Source organism: Notothenia rossii (genome assembly GCF_949606895.1).
Source record: "Notothenia rossii genome assembly, chromosome: 6".
Taxonomy (NCBI): domain Eukaryota; kingdom Metazoa; phylum Chordata; class Actinopteri; order Perciformes; family Nototheniidae; genus Notothenia; species Notothenia rossii.
The window spans coordinates 16,648,179-16,666,582 of NC_136909.1; the positions used below are offsets into that span (position 1 = coordinate 16,648,179).

Genomic DNA, 18,404 nt, shown 5'->3' on the forward strand with positions numbered 1-18,404 from the left:
ACATTTTCAACGTTTTTTCTTATATCATTTCTTATTATGCAATTATGAGTGGCACTTGAGCAAAAAAAGTAAGTGCAACACTGAATGTGAATAAGTGAAAAGGGACCAAAGGAACAACAGTGCACTCTTGTGGTGTGGGACAGGAAGCAACTAGATCAAAGGTGACTAAGTTCATCTTGAGTGACGCTAGTGAAATTAGCAATAAACCTTAGCTGTTAGCTCATAGTAACATGATTGTATCCCTCATTATTGCTTCTTGCTATCTTAATGTTTTAAACAAGTTAGCTATCAATTACGTTTCCCTAATGAAAAGGAAAAAAGGTTTCTAGGCATCTCTGTGTTTAACAGGAATATTGCAATGGTTTGATTGCAAATTGAGACACAATTCATTTCATAATGTTTCCCCCTATCACCTTCACCTCTATATTTACAGTATATGGTTCAAATAAAACTGAACAGAGAAGAAAATTGGGACTCATTTGCAATGCTGCAGAGACTGACCCAGCTCACTGTTGAGTGGCGGTGTGGTCGTCTCCTCCACTTCGCTGGTCATGGAGCGGGTGATGCGGCCCTTGCGGCGCCCCTGGCTGTTGGCTGTGCGTCGACCCTTGACAGCCACAGTTGGCTCTTTGTCCTCTGCATCTTCTCCAGAGGTGTCGTCCCTGTGTTTGAGAAATGTCAACACAGGGTCACAAGAGAAAACACGTGCTGTTTGAAAGTGTTCACAACATGGTGGGTCACTGATATAGGTGCCCCCTTATAGAGTGTCAAAGTGACGCGTCCTAAAACCCGGAAGTAAGCTTCTTCCGGTTCCCTCGACAAAAAAGCAATGCCATTTCTCCAAAATATCTGGAAATAAGGTCTTTGGTCGACACACATTTAAGAGACGGATCACGCTTTGTTCAGTCGGATAATCTCCACATGTCTACCCTACTTTTATAATTTTCTGATCATAAATCTACTGATTACATTTATGATCGAAGAAGCTTACTTGCGGGTTTTAGGACGCGTCTCTATATTACAAAGCGATAACATAATTGCCACAGAACTGAATGTTTTAATCCAATGAGGACGTTTTTCACCACTGAAGATAAGACTAAGGCAAAAAGCCCTTAACACAAGTGAATATGTGTTGCAGTAAAGACAAGGTTAAATACCACCAAGGAAAATGCCAAGTGTCTGCTGATTACAATGTGTCACAACTGTCACTTACTGCACAGAAAGAAACACATTAATGATCATTTGATGTCCAATGTAATGTTAGAAAAAAGTAAACTGATGTCAATGTACACACCATCATTAAATTGAATCGGAGAGTTGACACTTGAACATTTCATTTCAAACCCAATGTGCTGAAGAACAGCCCTAACAACACAAAATGTGCCACAACAATATTATTTGCAGGCTATAAAATACATTGTAGTTTGAAAAAGAAAAAAGGTGTGGAAAGACGCACATACGTCCATCAACATCTTGTCCCTTTAGAGGTTTGGTCCCTACTTGGTGAAGAGTTCATTCTGAAGACTGAAACAAAAACTTTTGTCTGTAAATGTGTATACAGACACTGATTTCCCTTCCTATTTTTTCTAAGATAATTTATCGAGTGTCAGCACAATGGCATGCCAGAAGACAGCCACTGAGTTTGAACTTACTGCACCTCCATTCATCTTCCCCCAGCTCCATTAATCTTCCTGAGGGGAGCCGGTGGCACTCTAAATATAGGCGAGCCAGCTGTGCCAGGGACAGCAGGCAGCAGGGGCTGCTGGGAGTCACAGAGTCCCCTGGCCCTGCCACAGAGCAGGGAGGCAGAAGGCAATGCTTCATCATCATCCTCTAGTCGGACACAACTGCTAATATATATGACCTGCTATTACATGAAACTACTGTAGTGTACAGCCTCAGCTGACATCATAATATAATGCATTAATACAGATATAGAGTGTTGTATTCATCGATTACTCGACAGGCAACAGAAAGCAGTGATATTCCATCTGTTGTTTTACATCCTTTGCTGGCGCTGTGCCTGAACCCCACCTCTACCACCGCTGCAACCTCGCCACTCTTTACACACTGACAATTGACATTTAGAGTGAGGTTAATCATACTGCCTATTTTTTCCAAATTGAAAAAAAAAACAGTCTAACAAAATAAGCACAGAATCTTTTTAAATGGCACTTGGCATCCGATTGGGAAGTATAAACAGGAAAACAGCTGTTTTAATATGGAGAACGAATGGACGCTTGAATTCGCTGTAGGTGGAATGTCTGGCTGGAGGAGGAGGGGGGGGGGGGGGGGATTGGGCTCAAGGGTTACAGATTGATTAGATTTCCAGATCTTTCCCCCTTAGCCAAAATGTACTCCCACTCGATTTGCTGGAGCCTGACCTGGAAAAATTCAAAAATTGTGTGTCGGAGGAAAAGTGAGAAGATTGCTGCAGCTGAGCCGATCCAGGCTCATGCAACGTAGCGAAAATGTTTTCACTGGGCCACTCTGTCAGAGAGCATTTTTATTGAATGGGAAAAAACCCTTTTTACAAATGCAACGCATGAAGAGGTGCTGTTTGTGAGAATGCTAATGTCCAAATCATTCAGAACTGACATCAAACGGGATTCTGAAAAGGCTCCCAAGTAAGAGCCGTGTTGATCGTGTTTTACATTCAGCTGGTGCAAAACGGAAAGCAAACAAATATGTGTGGATAAGGAAGAATATGCTTTAATAAAAGACCCCAACGAAATGATTGACCAGAGGAGGACATTTGAACATTTCTGTCACTAAGGGTTTATGTCAAAATGGTTGAAAGAACGGAAAGAGACTGTTGTTTATGACAAAATTGCAACAGGCTACATGATCGCAGTTAAATCTGCTCCATGCATCCTGCACACTCTACTCAGCAAACAACCCTGTCCTAAAACAAAAGCTAAGGCATAACTAGTAAGTGCGACTCGGACAACCTCCTGTTCTGTGCTGCATGTGTGAAAGGGACACTTGGGGAGTGTCCAGTCCTAATTATACATGCTTCATAGTATTCATCTTTAGACAGTGTTTAGCATTAAGTGTTTGATGCAAATATGATTCAAAGTGACTCACTTCATTGCATCCTCCTTGTCTTCAGCTTCATTTTTTTCTTCATCCCTCTCCCCCTCCTTCTCTTTCTCTTCCTTCTCCTTCTCCTTTTCTTCCTGGATGCCCCGCTGCACTTGTTGCTGTTGTTGCTGCTGCTGCTGTTGCTGCTGCTGCTGCTGCTGCTGGCCGTGCTGCGTCGAGGGAGAAGGAAACAACGAGGAACTCAGTTACATAGGTAATCCCAGGTGACTAGACACACACACACTTACCAGCAAACCCCCTGACCTCTCCTGACACATGCACTTTAAAGTTAGGACGCATTTACTTGAAAAATGGCAGTTGCATTCCTTGCATCCCTTTTTGGTCTATGTAACTGTTGTTATTATAGAAAGTGACAGTTTCATTTCATATGCCCACATTCATTTCTGAGTGAGAATGCACTTCCTGTGGCAGGTCTTATATCGCAAACATTATTCAGATAAATGTGCTTTTAAAAACACACAGCTGCAGAAGCTGTGATGTCTGGCAGCTTTTCTGGTGAGATAACAACAAACCACACTATTGCATTAGCAAAATCATCAAACGTTTAAAAAAAGACATTGACAGGGACTCCTTTTTTTTGTTTCACAGACTTGCTTCACATTTCAACAACTTTGATACACTTGATTCAACTGAAATGTAGATAATGATTAATAACAATTCTATTAGTTCTGCATCGACAAAACAAAACAAAACAAGATACGAAAGTTCAGAAGATACGCTCTTTAAGCACCCAGAACCACTTCCTCACCAACTTCCTGTCTGTCTAGGCTTTTAAGGTTAGAGTTCAGATTAGTACAGGCATGCAATGTGAGCAAAGAAACACTGCACATTTTCACCAAGCACACAGACTTAAACTCATCAGAGCTTCTACTCTATTTGATGTGTTTGCAGTTGCTGCCTGTTGGTACAGAAATTATAAAAAAGACAACTGAGCATCAACTCCACTACAGCACTGTGGGGAAAAAACTAAGTAGGCTAGAAACATTAACATTTGCATTAAGCTCTCACTTATCCTCTTTGTCTCTCCACAACCCAAACACAATCTTTATTAGCAGCTGCACACATCTCACTCTGACATATAGCACGGCACATTCTGTCCCTCTGCAGCTACCTCTCTGTGTGACTGCCAGCTATTAGCGCTAGCTGCTATTCAAGAGATGTGGAGCAAACCGCTGGGTAATGAGCGAGGTTTCTTTAGGAAAGCTGAGAAGACACCATCCATGTACCCACAGGAAAAAGGTCGCCAGTTAATTAATGCACTTCTTTCTTAGGGCCCACCACCATGAAGTTCAACTGCTAGCATGTGACACTAAGTAATATCAGGGAGCTCATTAGCCATAGAAACGATCTGAATGTGTGGAAATACTGCTGACATGATGATGTTCAGCAAAGTGTGGCATTTGATCAGCACAACTGTGTGACATTTGGGGTTTAGAGACCTCCTCTGTTCTGTAAAGCCTAGTGAGATTAAGTGCACACAGGACAGATTTGCAGCACTACCATATCCAATTTCAGTAGCTTTCAAAGAGTTAAATTCTGTTTGCATGTTGTTTTTGCGTGGCAGATACCTGAAGTTCAACTCTGTTGCATGCTCTGGGAAAACATGGTCAACTCTAAATAGAAAAACGTATCTGTGCTGACCAACTGGATACAATCACAGGCAAGTCTTTCTTAAGTTACATCCTTTGTATACAAGAACAATATGGGAAAAGTGAGTAGTGGTTGCTCCTGCCAAATGTGTTGGACAACAGAGAATAACATTAGACCTGGAGTGTAATGACTGAATGGAAAACAAATGTTTTCGCCAGCTAGCAAATGGTATTGGTTAGCTAAGTGACTCCAGCTGACTTCTTTGTTGCCTAGCAATAGAAAAAAGGAGACCGACTGAAAAATCGAAATATCTTGTTAAATAAAACAAATCTGGTTGTTCAGTATAAGTTTGAAAGGGAAGAATACCTGGCTTCTTCCTCGGCGTCTGTAGTTCCTCCGCACTATGTTCTTATAGTTCTCATTCTTTTTGGTCAGGTAGTAAAAGAGCACACACTCCGCCACCGTCTGAAACAGGAAAACAAATGTTTTTCAGTCATAACCTGGGAGGACTGGAACACTTAGAAAAAACAGACAAAAATAAAAATGAACAAATACCTTTCTCTCCAGAAAAGACGCAATCAGACCAAAGTTTTTGGGATGCTGGATGAACCTGCGGGAACATAACAAAGACACTGACGCAACCTGCTAATGAAATGATTCAAAATCATTGGCAGAAGCACTCTAAAATAAGGGAATAACACACAGAGAATAACAGAGGAGTTGACGTACACGCTGACGTAGAAAAAAAACCTCCAAAACAAAAACATTGATCTCAGCTGAACTCTACCTCTACAACGGATGTAATACTTAATACATAAAAATGTCATAGAATAAGATATTCAATCACTAGCGATTACATGTATTATTGTATGTTTTGGGTCAAATTTGATAGAGAGAAGAAATGGAAGCTCTTTGTTTTGCATGTGGGTGAACTTTCAAATCACTGCTTTCACTGTGTGGGTTTGCTGCGATTTGGCAGTTTGCAACGCCTCCTTTCGATTTTTACGAAAGGTGATGATTGAGTTCCTCACCAACAACTTACTGACTTTTACCTTTATCAGTCACACATATTTCACGTGCAGTACAAGACACACTTAATCTTGTTGTAAAAACACGATCCTGAGCACTTAGTCAGCAAAATGAAAAATGAGCCAAGAGATTATATTGGATTTGAAAAGCCTGAAAATGTTCTTACATTTTATTCTTAGTGCCAAATGCCCCAAAAGTACTGTCAGACACTATTTCAGGCGCATATTTGACCAACTAGGGAATGAAGGGATGTGCTTACTTCTCTCTGAAAGTGTCCTTCTCCTGCTCGCTCCACATGTTCATAACCTGCCGGTCCTTGTACACCTTCATGGGGTCATCCATCAATCCGTTCATGTTGATGAACTTGATGCGCTGCTGCTCGGCATCAAACAGCATGGGGGGGATGACCGCCAGCTGCCGCATCTGCTTCTCTGTGTTCTGACATACACACAAATGCTGAAGTGAGTGGATTGGTCTCCAGAGGGAAACTGACTGACAACATGGTGCTTATATTCACGTGCACTATGGGAAACGTGCCCTTTCTTCAAGTTTTCAGAGGACAGGAGAGGAAGTTTAGGGTGTCGTGTTGGCTCAGCAGCTAATGGCATTTTCCAGGTCAAATGTAACATCTCACTTTTCTATCGTTTTTTTCGTTTACAATAAGATAATGTCTAAGTACAGGAGGAACATGGAGGTAAAGAAAAGGTGCTGTGCTATCTCGAGTTGTTTTGAAGGTATAAAAGCGTTTCTCGAGATGAGACAAGAGAACCCAATTGGACACACCCCTTAGCCTAATGGCAGGCTGACATGAGAGGAACCAGTGTAATGTGTTGACTTGTGGCACTGTGAGCTCAGAGCACAGCCCTCCACCACTTATGCATAACACAGAGATCGGTTTCAGACATTGTATGAGACACATTCAACATTTGACTTCTGCGTAGACTTTCAAAATCTATGATAAGAAAGACTTTCAATAGGTGGTGTCACTCAGTGTCTTTATGCAAAGTAGAGATAACTATACACTGTATAGCTTTAGTAAAATAATGTTACGCCTTTAAGAGGAATCTGGCTAAAATATTATATTTTAACTGGACATAAAATGTGAGAACTTAAGAGCTTTTGAAATGTAAATAACACATTTCAATTAATTTGGCTGGTATGTTTGTATCAAGTCAAGCCCATTTTATTAATATAACTTGTCAGGGGGCTCAAACTGTACATGAAATTGCCGTCTTATACAAGATTGACACTATTGATCTTGATACTTTTTTAGAGCAGCTAAATGTTGTTTGAGAATTATCATACAATTATTATACAGTTGACAAGAACGGGGACCATTATTACTGTTGCATCAACAGCTGACACCATGTGTGGAGTATGCATGTTGTAAAAGGAGGGAAGAGAAATGAGGGAAGAATCTAAAAAAGTAGAGACGGGCAGTAAAAAAAAAGACCACAAAATATCAAAGTTTTGGCAGCATTTCAATCGAAAGCAGCTGCGCTTGCCTCTGGGCTGCGGTGGCCTTAAAGAGCTAGTTTTGAGCTTTGGTTGGAGCTACTTTTCTACCTACCAGAAATATTCCATTGACATACTTTAGCATCTGTCTAACAGTTGTATTACAGTGTATGCCAATATCAAGTGGCCTATGCCCGTGAAACAAAACCATGTTGCATTTATTTCAGAAGGCTCGAGTAACATTTCTGCAGGCTATGTCTTTGTGATGCTGTTTTTTTATTACATTGTACGGCAAGTGAAAATAGATAATTCATAAATAGTGGTAATGTGTATTTGTTTTTGTATGTTGAAGATAAACTTAATGTGGGCCTACTTGATTTCAACTAATCGTCATGCTTTACAGTTAAATATACAATTAATCATAGTGCGTTTGCCTCAATTACAAAAAACTGGCTCCTTCAATTACATTTAAATATACACATATGTAAATTAACAGTATATAAATAATTCCTAGTAGAATTGCGAGCAGTTAATTGTGTCAATAAACACAACCACACTTCTAGCCACCATAGAAACGTGAACTTCAGAGTGTGAAAACACCCTAAGTTTTGTGAAAGAGGAAGTGGAGGGGGACAACCCTCTTTAACAGAAGAGCTAACCTCATGCTCTGATATTCCATCGATGATCTCGGAGACCTCATGCTCACTGCGAGCTGCAGACGAGGCCAGCCCACCTCCTCTCTGCCCAACGCGGCTGCAGAAGGAAAAACACAGAAGCCGTGTCACTCAAAACTACCCACAAGCAAGTGTTTATAATGAGAGCAGTATCTAGCCACCAAATCAGAGTACTTAAGTCATGTCCAGAAATGAAATGTATTTCCCACAGTTGAACCATCAAGTTGTGAAAGTGGTGATGTAATGAAAAACAAAGAAATGGCGTGAACACTGCAGGGCTCCAAATAACTGATGAAGAGCAGTTGTGCTCAAACCGTGCGATACAAAAGTGAACATTTGAGCCCTGCAGTGTAGAGCTATTTATTTATGTTTCCTTGGTTTGGCAGTGCGTGTACATTATGTTTTGAATAAAGTAATCGTATAACCTTACCTCTGCATGCGCTCCTGTAGCTCTCTCTGCTTGCGGATCTCTGGGAACTGTTTCTCGTAGTACTCGCGCACCTTGCCCTCCTTGGCTCGGCGCCGCGGGTTGCTTTCGATGCGATCCACCTTCTTCTCCCAGGCTTCCATTAGCTGGTCATAGCGCTGGCAAAATTTCTGTTCCTAAAGCACCAAAGAAAGAAGATATCAGACCGTTGCAGATCAGCTTAAACATCAAAACTATTTTCCTCTGTCTTCCCTTTGATCTTAACACATTAAATGAATGCACCATTACATCAAATGAATTACAATAAAAGAGTGTTTAACAGTTACTGATAAAGCAAGATATCCCCCAAAGCATATAGTGAGATTTTAGATAATCTGATATCTTTCAATAATTATTTTTCACTGATTTCCTTTTTTGTTGACACACCGTGAAGCTCTACAAATTCAGAGTGGGCTTTGTGTTTTGGGGAGTCTGGCGTTGAGCCACGGCGCTGGCAGACAGCAGACCAACGTTTTCCCAGCTTCCTCGTAGGCTGGCTATAAAGCAGACCATTAAACCCGGAGGAGACACGACCCTCAGAGGGCTCATAAAGCACTAGGGGACTCTGCCCATGAGGAGCTCCCTCCCCCACACAAGAGAAGACTGGAAACTCAGGCTTTGATACAGGTGCTGCATTTTAACTGTCCTTTATGTCCTCGTATAAACTAGAAAAACATAATAACTGTAGAACTGCAAAACAGTTATTGCTGGGTTGGAGGTGGTTGGAAAACAATTTCCTACTTGTGGATAGCTGCACATTTGATTTGCACTAACTATTTTCTTTCAGAGCAGTTAATTTTGAAGACGCCTGACCAGCATCACCCCATTGATCTCTGCTTTATTTATAGTCATGCTCTCTGGCGCAGTCTCCCTCGATCACTGGCAGGCAAGAGCGCATGCTAATGCTGTACAATGCTCATTATAAGTGGCTGGCAGGGAATGCAACAGATTTGAGTCGGGTTTGTTTTTCTTCTGGTGACCGTGTGAGAGAATTTATTTTGTTTTTCCAAAGCAATGGCTTCCCCTGGGCACAGTGAGAGGACTGACATCCTCTTTGTTTTGTCTTAAAATGGACACTCACTTCAAGGAGCATTTGGCCCAGTTTCACACTAGTCATCCGTCATGGGCCAAGTCCCAACAGAGAGTCAAACAAGTTGAGTTCTTTACTTACCCACTGCTTACGAGCATGATTTCTCCTCTTGAAGTACAAGATGAGCTTCTTTCTCATCGCCTGGTTTCTAAGAGGGTTGAAAAGAGGCATGGAGAAAAAGAGAGGGGTGGATGGATGGAAAGGAAAAGAACCAGGTGAGGACATTCATAAAAACCATCAATAACAGTAGTAAGTATATGATGTTCTCAACATTCTCTGTGACACTTTTTTCTACCCTCTGTGTTTTCTCCGCCGCAATGTTATGCCCAATAAACAAACAAAAACCCCACACACACACACGCGCTCACACAAACACAAACAATGTCTGTCCTTGTATGCCACCGCTTGATAAACCCAAACTTGCTTCTGGGTGGAAAGGACAGCGAGGTGAGCCAAACTTATAAAACTTGTCTGGTCAGGGAACAGCCAGCACATTGCCTCGAATAAAGGTCAGGGCCAGTAATCTCCTCAGGCAGCGACTCAGTTTGTCTCTTTCTGTGCGGCAAGACAGAATTTTATTCCTGACACTTAATCTGTCAGTTGTAAGGTCACGTTCCCCACTGATTCATGTAATCGTATTCAACATTAGTCACTTCATTTGAGCTGCTGGGTCCTTCGGGTCACAGGCGAAGGACGGGAAAAAGTGGGTTTCAGATGGTATAATAGTGTTGTAAACATTTTTAAAGATAGCATGGTCAGATTCAGGATCTAGAGCCTAGGGGTGCCAAAGTAAGTTTAACTTGGCCTGCCACATGTTTCTAACTCAAATGTTTGTTTATTAAAAACATATTTCTATTTTCTGTGACCTAGAAAGGGTTTTTAAATATGCAGGACCGCTTACTATTAATTATTCTAGTATCATTTTCATCTTATAACCCGGAGAATACAATGGGTTTTTGCTTCTGGCCTGTGGCCCACCATTACGTTTCAGATTTGGCTCTCCAGGGGGAAAAAGTTTGGGCACTCCTGGTGTAGAAGGATAAACACACAGGATGACCCATTCTCTATTTCCCAAACATGTTATCTGCAATAACAAACCCCAACTCAATGTAAAGCGTCCTAACCTCCAACCTACATAAACACACACACACAAACAAACACACACACATTGAGTCAACCCATTGCAGCAGAAAAGATCAATACTGCCAGATCCAGCTATGTACTGTGGATGTCAAGTCTTACTGTGGCATATTATGGGTGAGAATAAACTTAGTATGGCAAAAACCCGGCTGATGGATTAAGCCTTTCAGACAAAGATGGCATTGTGCTCTAGACACCAGATGGCAAAGGGAAAGATTAGTAACCCTGAACTCTACGAAAAGGTTTGCTTTGTCCTGCTCTAAGCCCACGCCCCTTCTGAGATATCAGAGAACACTGTAATTTGGTATAATATGCCTGGAAGATTAATACATGGACCAGTGACAGATGTTCCCCAGTGGCACATCAAAAAACAATCTGTATAGTTTTTCTTGATAGCATATGCAAATGATATGTATACACTGTAATGATTTATTAACAGCTGAGTGTCAGAGGGGGGTGCGTGCAGGAGATGCTGAGAGCCCAGCGGAGAAATTGTTGCTCATCTATCCCAGCAGGGATGAGTGCCAAGGTTTTCAAAACGGTGTGCGAAACAAAGAAGTCAATTATGCTGGCTCAAAGCGACTCAGTGGTATTTAATAACACACAAACACACACAGGCAGAGAGGAGAGTTTCCAGTTAATTGCTTTGAGGCAATAATACTGATCAAACGGTGCAGGGATCAAACGCAGTGACGACAGAGCAGTGTGTGGCTAAGAGGTCAGACACATCTTGTGGTATGCTGCTGTGCCAAAACCACAGTGCCGACGGTGGAGACGAGATATTATAACCCCCGTTCAGCCCTTTGATGTGTCTCAGTGAATTATGCTTGTTAAAAAAAGACAGAGCCTCATTGAGAGACATGGCAGAGCCACGCAGTGTTGTACTCTTCTGACTTTATATATGCTGTAATTGAAAGGCATACAGTTTAATATTTAATGTCATAATATCAAAACATTTAATCAAAAATGTGTAGCCATCTAAGTCCATTTTCAGATGCAAAAGATATGTTTGCTATGTTTGTTTGTCTTTCACTAGGAATGATCTGCTGCATTGTTTTTGGCAAAAATACATAATCAGATTTTTTTTTTTTAAAGGCTTAAAAACAGTGCACGTCCTTTTCCATAAGGCTTTTTGCATTATCGTTTCACAGTGAATTTAACACAGTAGATGCCCCAGTATGCACTTTGATTCCAGTCAGTCCAAAGTTTACATAATGACACATTTCTGAAATGCCATTCTTTGCAGTCTGCCAAGGGGGGGGGAAAAAGTGGCAAGTCTCTCTCACAGAAGCATTATACAACCGCTACAGAGAACCAATAGTAGTTTTTTAGTTTGCAGCCAATGTATAAACGCAAGGATTGGTTTTGGATGGGTTCAGAGTTTGATTAATGTAATTAATTACATCCAATAATAGCTCTCGTGTGGTACAGGGCCTGTCTCATTACCCAAGAAATTAAAGTTGTTGCGTGAATATAACGTGAATCTGCTAATTTTCAAGAGCATCAGGACGGCAGTGGGAAGCTGCCTGTGCACGGTGGGCAAACGGTTTGACACAAAACGGTGTCCTTCGGGCACGATTAACGGGGTAAAGTAACAAGCATGCCATGGCTGACAATAACTGGAGCGCTGCTAAAAGTTGCACTCCTGAGTATCTGTTCCTTGTATGCAAATAGTCGACGTAAACAGTTGTTTGGGTCACACGCCGTACCGAGAGGATGTTGCTTACTGAACTAATGACACGTACACAACAGCCCTAATCACTGGATATATTATATGTATATATATTTCTTCATGTGTGTAGGCATTTGCACTGACAGACTTACATTTTGATGTTCTCATGGTACTGCTTGGTATCAGAAGGCTGATTGTACAGAGGCTGAAACACAAGAAAGAATAAAACAGATCAGACCATCAGCCAATTTCCGTTGTGTTACCAGATAATAAATGAACAGACGGTAAAATGATGGCATTCATCCTCTGCAACATGATTCTGACCTTGCACAAGAATATGAATGTTTGCAAAAAATGCTTCACAAATGTCTTGAGAGACTCAAAGTTGTGTCTGCCTGAAGCTTAATAACTCTTTCAAATTCAATTCAATTAGAATACTCAAAATGAATGTCCTCCAGGATACAGAGCCTGTTTTTGTGTAGCATCTTGCTTGCTCTCAAACAGTAATTAGTTTCAGAGAACAATCTGATGAAAACCCAATGTTTGTGTGTTTGAGATTAGGATGGATGGACAGATATAGTAACGAGTAACAAGCAATATAGTATGTGCGAGCAAGTGGATGACTAAAACCAAGTAGTACAAACAAGTAGTTTGGGAATTTGTTTTTAGAGTAATAGTCTCAATTTTGTTAGTTAATGAAAAAGCGGTCATCAGGGTTACTTTTATGTTCTCTGTGGGTTACGGTCAAAGCAACATTTAACAGAGCACTCGTAGTAATTTTGTTCCATTGCTTAAGTACTGTAATCATATTAATTTACTTTATACCCCTTCCCCAAAGCCTTGCATCTAATAACTTATTCCTGGTTTCTACAAAACATCCTTGCCCTCCTATCTCTCTAGCCCGACCTTCAATATATTCTCAAGTGTCAAAATAGCAAAAACATGAGGGCAGGAAGAAAGATAAATACAAACAACATTAAATCTCCGGTCTCCACTCACCAGTTCTACCCTGGGTCCCAGTCCCTCCAGTACCCTGTGAGCCTCTTCTGCCTTTTTCTGGTAAGAGAACACAAACATAAGTAGTACATTAGCCGGCCGCCTGCAACTCTGCCATCGCCACGGCAACGCTGCGATCACAGAGGCTACACTGCTGCTCCCTGGATGGACGGATGGCTGGATGTAAGGATGGATGGAGAGATGGATGCACCGGCTATAATTAGAGCTTTTAACTCAAGCTGAGTTTCTTGCCTCAGCACCCTTTTTTCCTCACCCAGAAAAAAAAATATATATTACTCACCTCCCCTGAGCAGAAAAGAGGAAGGGAGAAATAGCAGGCAGGCCGAAAAGCAAGTGGGAGTGGAATAGAAAGTGAGTAGGAGAGGTAGAGCAAAAAGAAACAGGAAAAGGAGGGAGGGCTAAAGGGCTTTGGTGCTCATCTCATAAGAGAGATCTGATGAAAGACAGGGAAACATCTCACCTTCAGCTCACTACCTTCAACAATCTGCCTCTTAAAACAGGGAACATAAAGCACGAGACGAGAGGTGTCGGGGCATGAAGCCGGGCAGCAGAAAAACTCCCATCTATGTCTTTGGATGACCTCTCTGTAGCTCTACCTCCTTACATTTATATTTAGCTCCAGCAGACAAATGTGTGAGCAGAGTCCCAGACTACCCCTCGCGATGCTCGCTCAACTCTTTTCCTCATTCCACTCGGTACTCCCTCCTCGCTTCATAGATCAAACTGACCCTCCTTGGTGACACGCCACATGCTCTGTTGCTTTCAATCTCACTTCCTTTCCTTCAGTTGCCGCACGGTGAGACCAGCAGGACTGACACATTTCTCAGAGGGGATGGAAGTACAGTGAGGGAGGGTTGGATGTTAGAGGTGAAGAAGCCTGTGTGTATGTGCATGTCAACCTTTACTCTCCACCACCCACCATGTCATGCTGCCTCCTTGTCCCTTTCACTCCGTCTTCACTGCCGCGGTGCCACAGGAGGTGTTTGGGATCTACTTCTAAGTTGATACAATACTCACGCTAACGGACTTGGATGTAAGACCCCAGAGGAGCTCACGCATGCAGCTTAACTTGACTCAACTTCTAACTCAATAACCTTCGAGTGAAGCCAAATGACGTGGCTCCAGTTTGAAAAGTTTAACAAAAACGTCGAAAACATTTTACAGGTGCTGGAGGAAAAATCAAACTTACGGCCCGTCCACACACAGGCAGGAAAAAAATCTTTCAAAGCTTCGCCCATTCACTTAAATGGGGTGACGTAGAAGATTTTTAATCTTCGCCGAACTGCATTGTGGGGAGCGGAGCGTGGCTTCGCAAGCATCGTAAGCATCAAAAGTTGAGCAATGTTCAACTTTTGATGCTCCCAATGCTTGCGAAGCTGGCATCAGCCAATCAAATCCCGTTTATGCAAATCCCGCCAGTGCAAGCGCTAGCCAATCAAACCGCGTGTACTGTATGCAGATACCGCTGCGGTCTTTTCCATATTAATGGAGGATAAATTAATCATCGCTGTAGGAAATGTCCCGGTCCTTTACGACTGCTCTCTGTTCACCTACCGGGACCTAAACCGGAGGAACCAGGCATGGAGGGAGGTGGCAGAGACATTTGGTGAAACTGGTAGGTTTTCACCTGTTTGGGGAGTTTATATCCAGTTTACTTCGTTTTAACATTGAATGGACAGGATTTGTATGCCGGGGGCGGGCGGGAGATTCCTGGGAGATTCCTGATTGGATGTTGGTCGCCTTGGGCGCGTGAAATCGCCAAGCTTCAGACACGCCCAGCATCAAGATTTTTTTCATGCTTGTGTGTGGACGGGGCCGTTAGGCATGAATCAGAGCACTGTATTTTCAGGCATTGTGAAATCCTCAGTCCTTCAACAGGGCCTGAAAGAGATCCTTGTTAGATCAAAAATGTTGCACAATTAAAAAAGCGTGGAGTTTTTAATACAGCGTGCCGATCTTTGTCTGATTCTCCAGTTTCAAAGTACCCTGTGCATTTCTTAGGCAAAATGAAGCACTGAGGATTTGTATTTGCAACTACGGTATTGACATTCAAATGAAAATACAGTAACATGATGCTATTATCCTGCCTTAACTTATTTTGCATTCATTTCCTCTTCCCTGCTGCTTCCTCACCAGTGAGTAGGTGTAACAGGCTGCACAGTATTACTTCAGAGCGCTTGCTCACTAAGAGCACTTAATGAACAGCAATTATTAAAACCAGCCTTCCGTCCTCGGGGAGTCGGGAGGCTCAAGGATTTCTCATCTTTCCTTGGCTGTAATATTGCAAGCAGATATGAAAACAACACTGCATGATGCTGACCTCTAAAAGAGACGTGAGGGAGGGGGGGGGGGGGGGGGGGGGGAGGGGGGGGGGGGGGGGGCGCGAATGAGGTGCATCTATAGTATTACCTTTAACCTGTATGAGTGTGCATAATTACAAAAACAGAGCTTGCATCACACACAACTTTAGCACAAGACCAAAGCAGGGAGAGGTTGGCTCCATTACTTCAGTTATGCCCCCCTGTGGTGACAAGCAGTAGTGCTACTCTGGCAGTGCCATTATGAACTGTAAAGCTTAGCAAAAGCACTATTGTACATGACGCCTGCAGCCAACAAGACATTTTCCTCAGCGGATCATATGATCCCTGAAAATGTTGGAGAAAACTCTGGGCAGAACTTTGAAAGCGTGTTTATGCAACTACAATTACAGCATTACAAAACTTCCGTACCTCCCATGAAGCAAATGCAGGGGAGAAAACAAAATAGAAAAAAGGGAAAGTGCTACAGGGCCATGCAAGTAGACATGAGGATTTAGCAGAGCTCCACAGAATTATGATAATGCAGTCTCAGAGGGGGCTGTCTTCTCTTGTGCTTATATCCATGACAGCTATGTCCCAAATATGAACTTGAGTTGAGCCATCCTCAGGGTTTGACAATGGGCTGTCGCTAGAAAGGCGGCTGTAACCCTGCCTGAAAACGCTGGTGACACTGAACCCAGAGGGGACAGATGACACCAGAGTGACACCAACTCAAAAAGCCATACTCAGGCTGGAGTAATTACAGCCAGGTGGTATAACACAGATAGATCAAGTTATAAAGTACTGTAAATGTGCACCAAAAGAAACACACAAGATTTGACATTCAACACTAAGCTTTAAAGTAACAACATTATAGGATTTACAGCTTGTGCACCTCGGGCAGGTAGATGTCTGAAACTAAAAAGGGATGTTATCAATTAAATTGATTTCTTTTTAAAAATGTGGAACAAATTCTTCTTCTAAGAGATGTCAGGATGCATAGCACGTCATTTGGGAAGGTCTCTGTCTGGGCGAATCGTAGGTTAGTTTGTGAAAACGCACATATTTTAATGATGTTTACATTTGGGTTTTGGATGACGCATTTATGCGAGTGTAAAGAAAAGTGTGTCATCTGTCAAAGAGGGATTGGCATGTCATGATATTAGTTAAGAATACATTCTTAAAGAGCAACTTGCAGGTTAAAACCCCCAGTGAATAAATGTGTAGGAAAATGCTGTATACACTAGATTTCAAAACAATATACATAAATATTAGGGTTGCAAAATTCCGGGAATTTTCAAAGATGGAAACTTTCCATGGGAATAAACGGGAATTTATGGGAATAAACTGGGAATTTTCTAAATTGAAGGTTGGCTCTTCATAGGGAACTTAAATATAGTTGGGGAAAGTATATCTTAGCATAATCTTGAGTAAAACAAACAGATGCCATTCAAGTACACATGAATATCCATGCCATAGCACACTGCTTACTGCATGGCTATTGAGACCACACCCTCTACAGGCACTGTGCATTCCTCCATCACATGCACAGATGATTTCGAGAAGACTGAATCACACTTTTGAGACCAAAGCCAGGGCCGGCCTTTGGCATAGGCAGTATAGGCGAATGTTAAGGGCGCATCAATCAATGGGGGGGCTCCGGAAAAAAAAAATGGAAAAAAAATAAAAAAGTTGGAAATTAAAAAAATATATTTGTTTTTTACTTCATAACAACACAATTTCCCGATTTTGGATCAACAAAGTACATCTTATTATCTTATACTAACAGAACTACGCCTATATTGCGTACAGTGTCCATAAACTATGGAGTTCTCCTCACACCACAGCTGTCTTGTGAGTGACCAGCGTTAGCTACAGTTAATGTTAGCTAACGTCAGTCACATCACAACATTGTAAAGTTAGCTATCATATATCAGGCTATAACTAAAGTAGTATTGATAATATAGTAACGTTACTGGCAGGACTGTTGATACTGATCCATAACAGAAACGAATGCGCAAGTATCAGCCGTATCTCACGTTACCTAATGCAACTCCACACTACGTCTTACGATGCTGTGTACCGGAGGGGAAAGAGAGATCAGCGAAGGGGGGGAGAGAAAGAGGAACGAAGGGAGAGAGAGAGGAGCGAAGGGGGGAGAGAGATGTAATACGGCTTCCTGATAAACGTTTTGTTTGATAGGCTTCAGCTGTGGAGAGTATGTGCTGCAGGGAGGTGGATGCACCTCGCACAACGCACCCAGGAACGAAAGCTAACTCCGGTCCTTTTTCTGTTAGGGAAACTGTGGACTCGATGTCCTGACAGGCTCGAGTTTGTGCAACCTGCACAAACACAAGCTCACCATGATTACAAATGGTGAAATGCAATGTAAAATTACCGAAAAAATACCAGCTCACTAAATCACAACCGCTCAAACCAACTACCAACTACTACCGCGGATTGGGCAGAGAAGGAGTCCGAGAAAGGTGCTCCCCCATGTGACGTAATATGACGCGTTTCACGTATGACGTTTAAAAAAAACTGTTTTTAGTAGCAGAGCTCAAAATGGCTCCTTTCCCCTCTGAATTCCTGCCCTTATGTCTTGTAAAACATATCAAATCCTGCATTAACTTTTTTAATTGTAATTTTCAGGCAAGGTTAAGCATAAATCTAGTAACATAAAATGCTACATTGACTAAAAGAATGAATACAAGTGGATTAGTGAATGCTATTGTGTTCGTGTAGCACTGTGCTTAGCCTGAGTGAAACTAGAAATAAGCTGAACAAACTGGTTAGGTCGAAAAAGAGAGAGAGAGAGAGAGAGAGAGAGAGAGAGAGAGAGAGAGAGAGAGAGAGAGAGAGAGAGAGA

General features: G+C 42.0%; 1 protein-coding gene across 9 annotated transcripts in view; it reads right to left on the reverse strand.

The window, feature by feature from the left end:
- ncor2 (nuclear receptor corepressor 2) overlaps positions 1-18,404 on the reverse strand; it is a 106,372-nt gene that overhangs the window by 33,765 nt on the left and 54,203 nt on the right. For 8 of the 9 annotated variants that reach the window (XM_079689421.1, XM_079689422.1, XM_079689426.1 and 5 more), the window contains exons 7-16: positions 13,221-13,277; positions 12,374-12,426; positions 9,491-9,557; positions 8,284-8,456; positions 7,839-7,932; positions 5,984-6,162; positions 5,251-5,305; positions 5,062-5,160; positions 3,088-3,254; positions 502-662 (exon numbers count right to left, since the gene is read on the reverse strand). In XM_079689421.1, coding sequence (XP_079545547.1) covers positions 502-662; positions 3,088-3,254; positions 5,062-5,160; positions 5,251-5,305; positions 5,984-6,162; positions 7,839-7,932; positions 8,284-8,456; positions 9,491-9,557; positions 12,374-12,426; positions 13,221-13,277 — 1,105 coding nt within the window. The remainder of the gene's footprint in view (positions 1-501; positions 663-3,087; positions 3,255-5,061; positions 5,161-5,250; positions 5,306-5,983; positions 6,163-7,838; positions 7,933-8,283; positions 8,457-9,490; positions 9,558-12,373; positions 12,427-13,220; positions 13,278-18,404) is intronic. The other variant, XM_079689425.1, reaches the window with a different exon arrangement.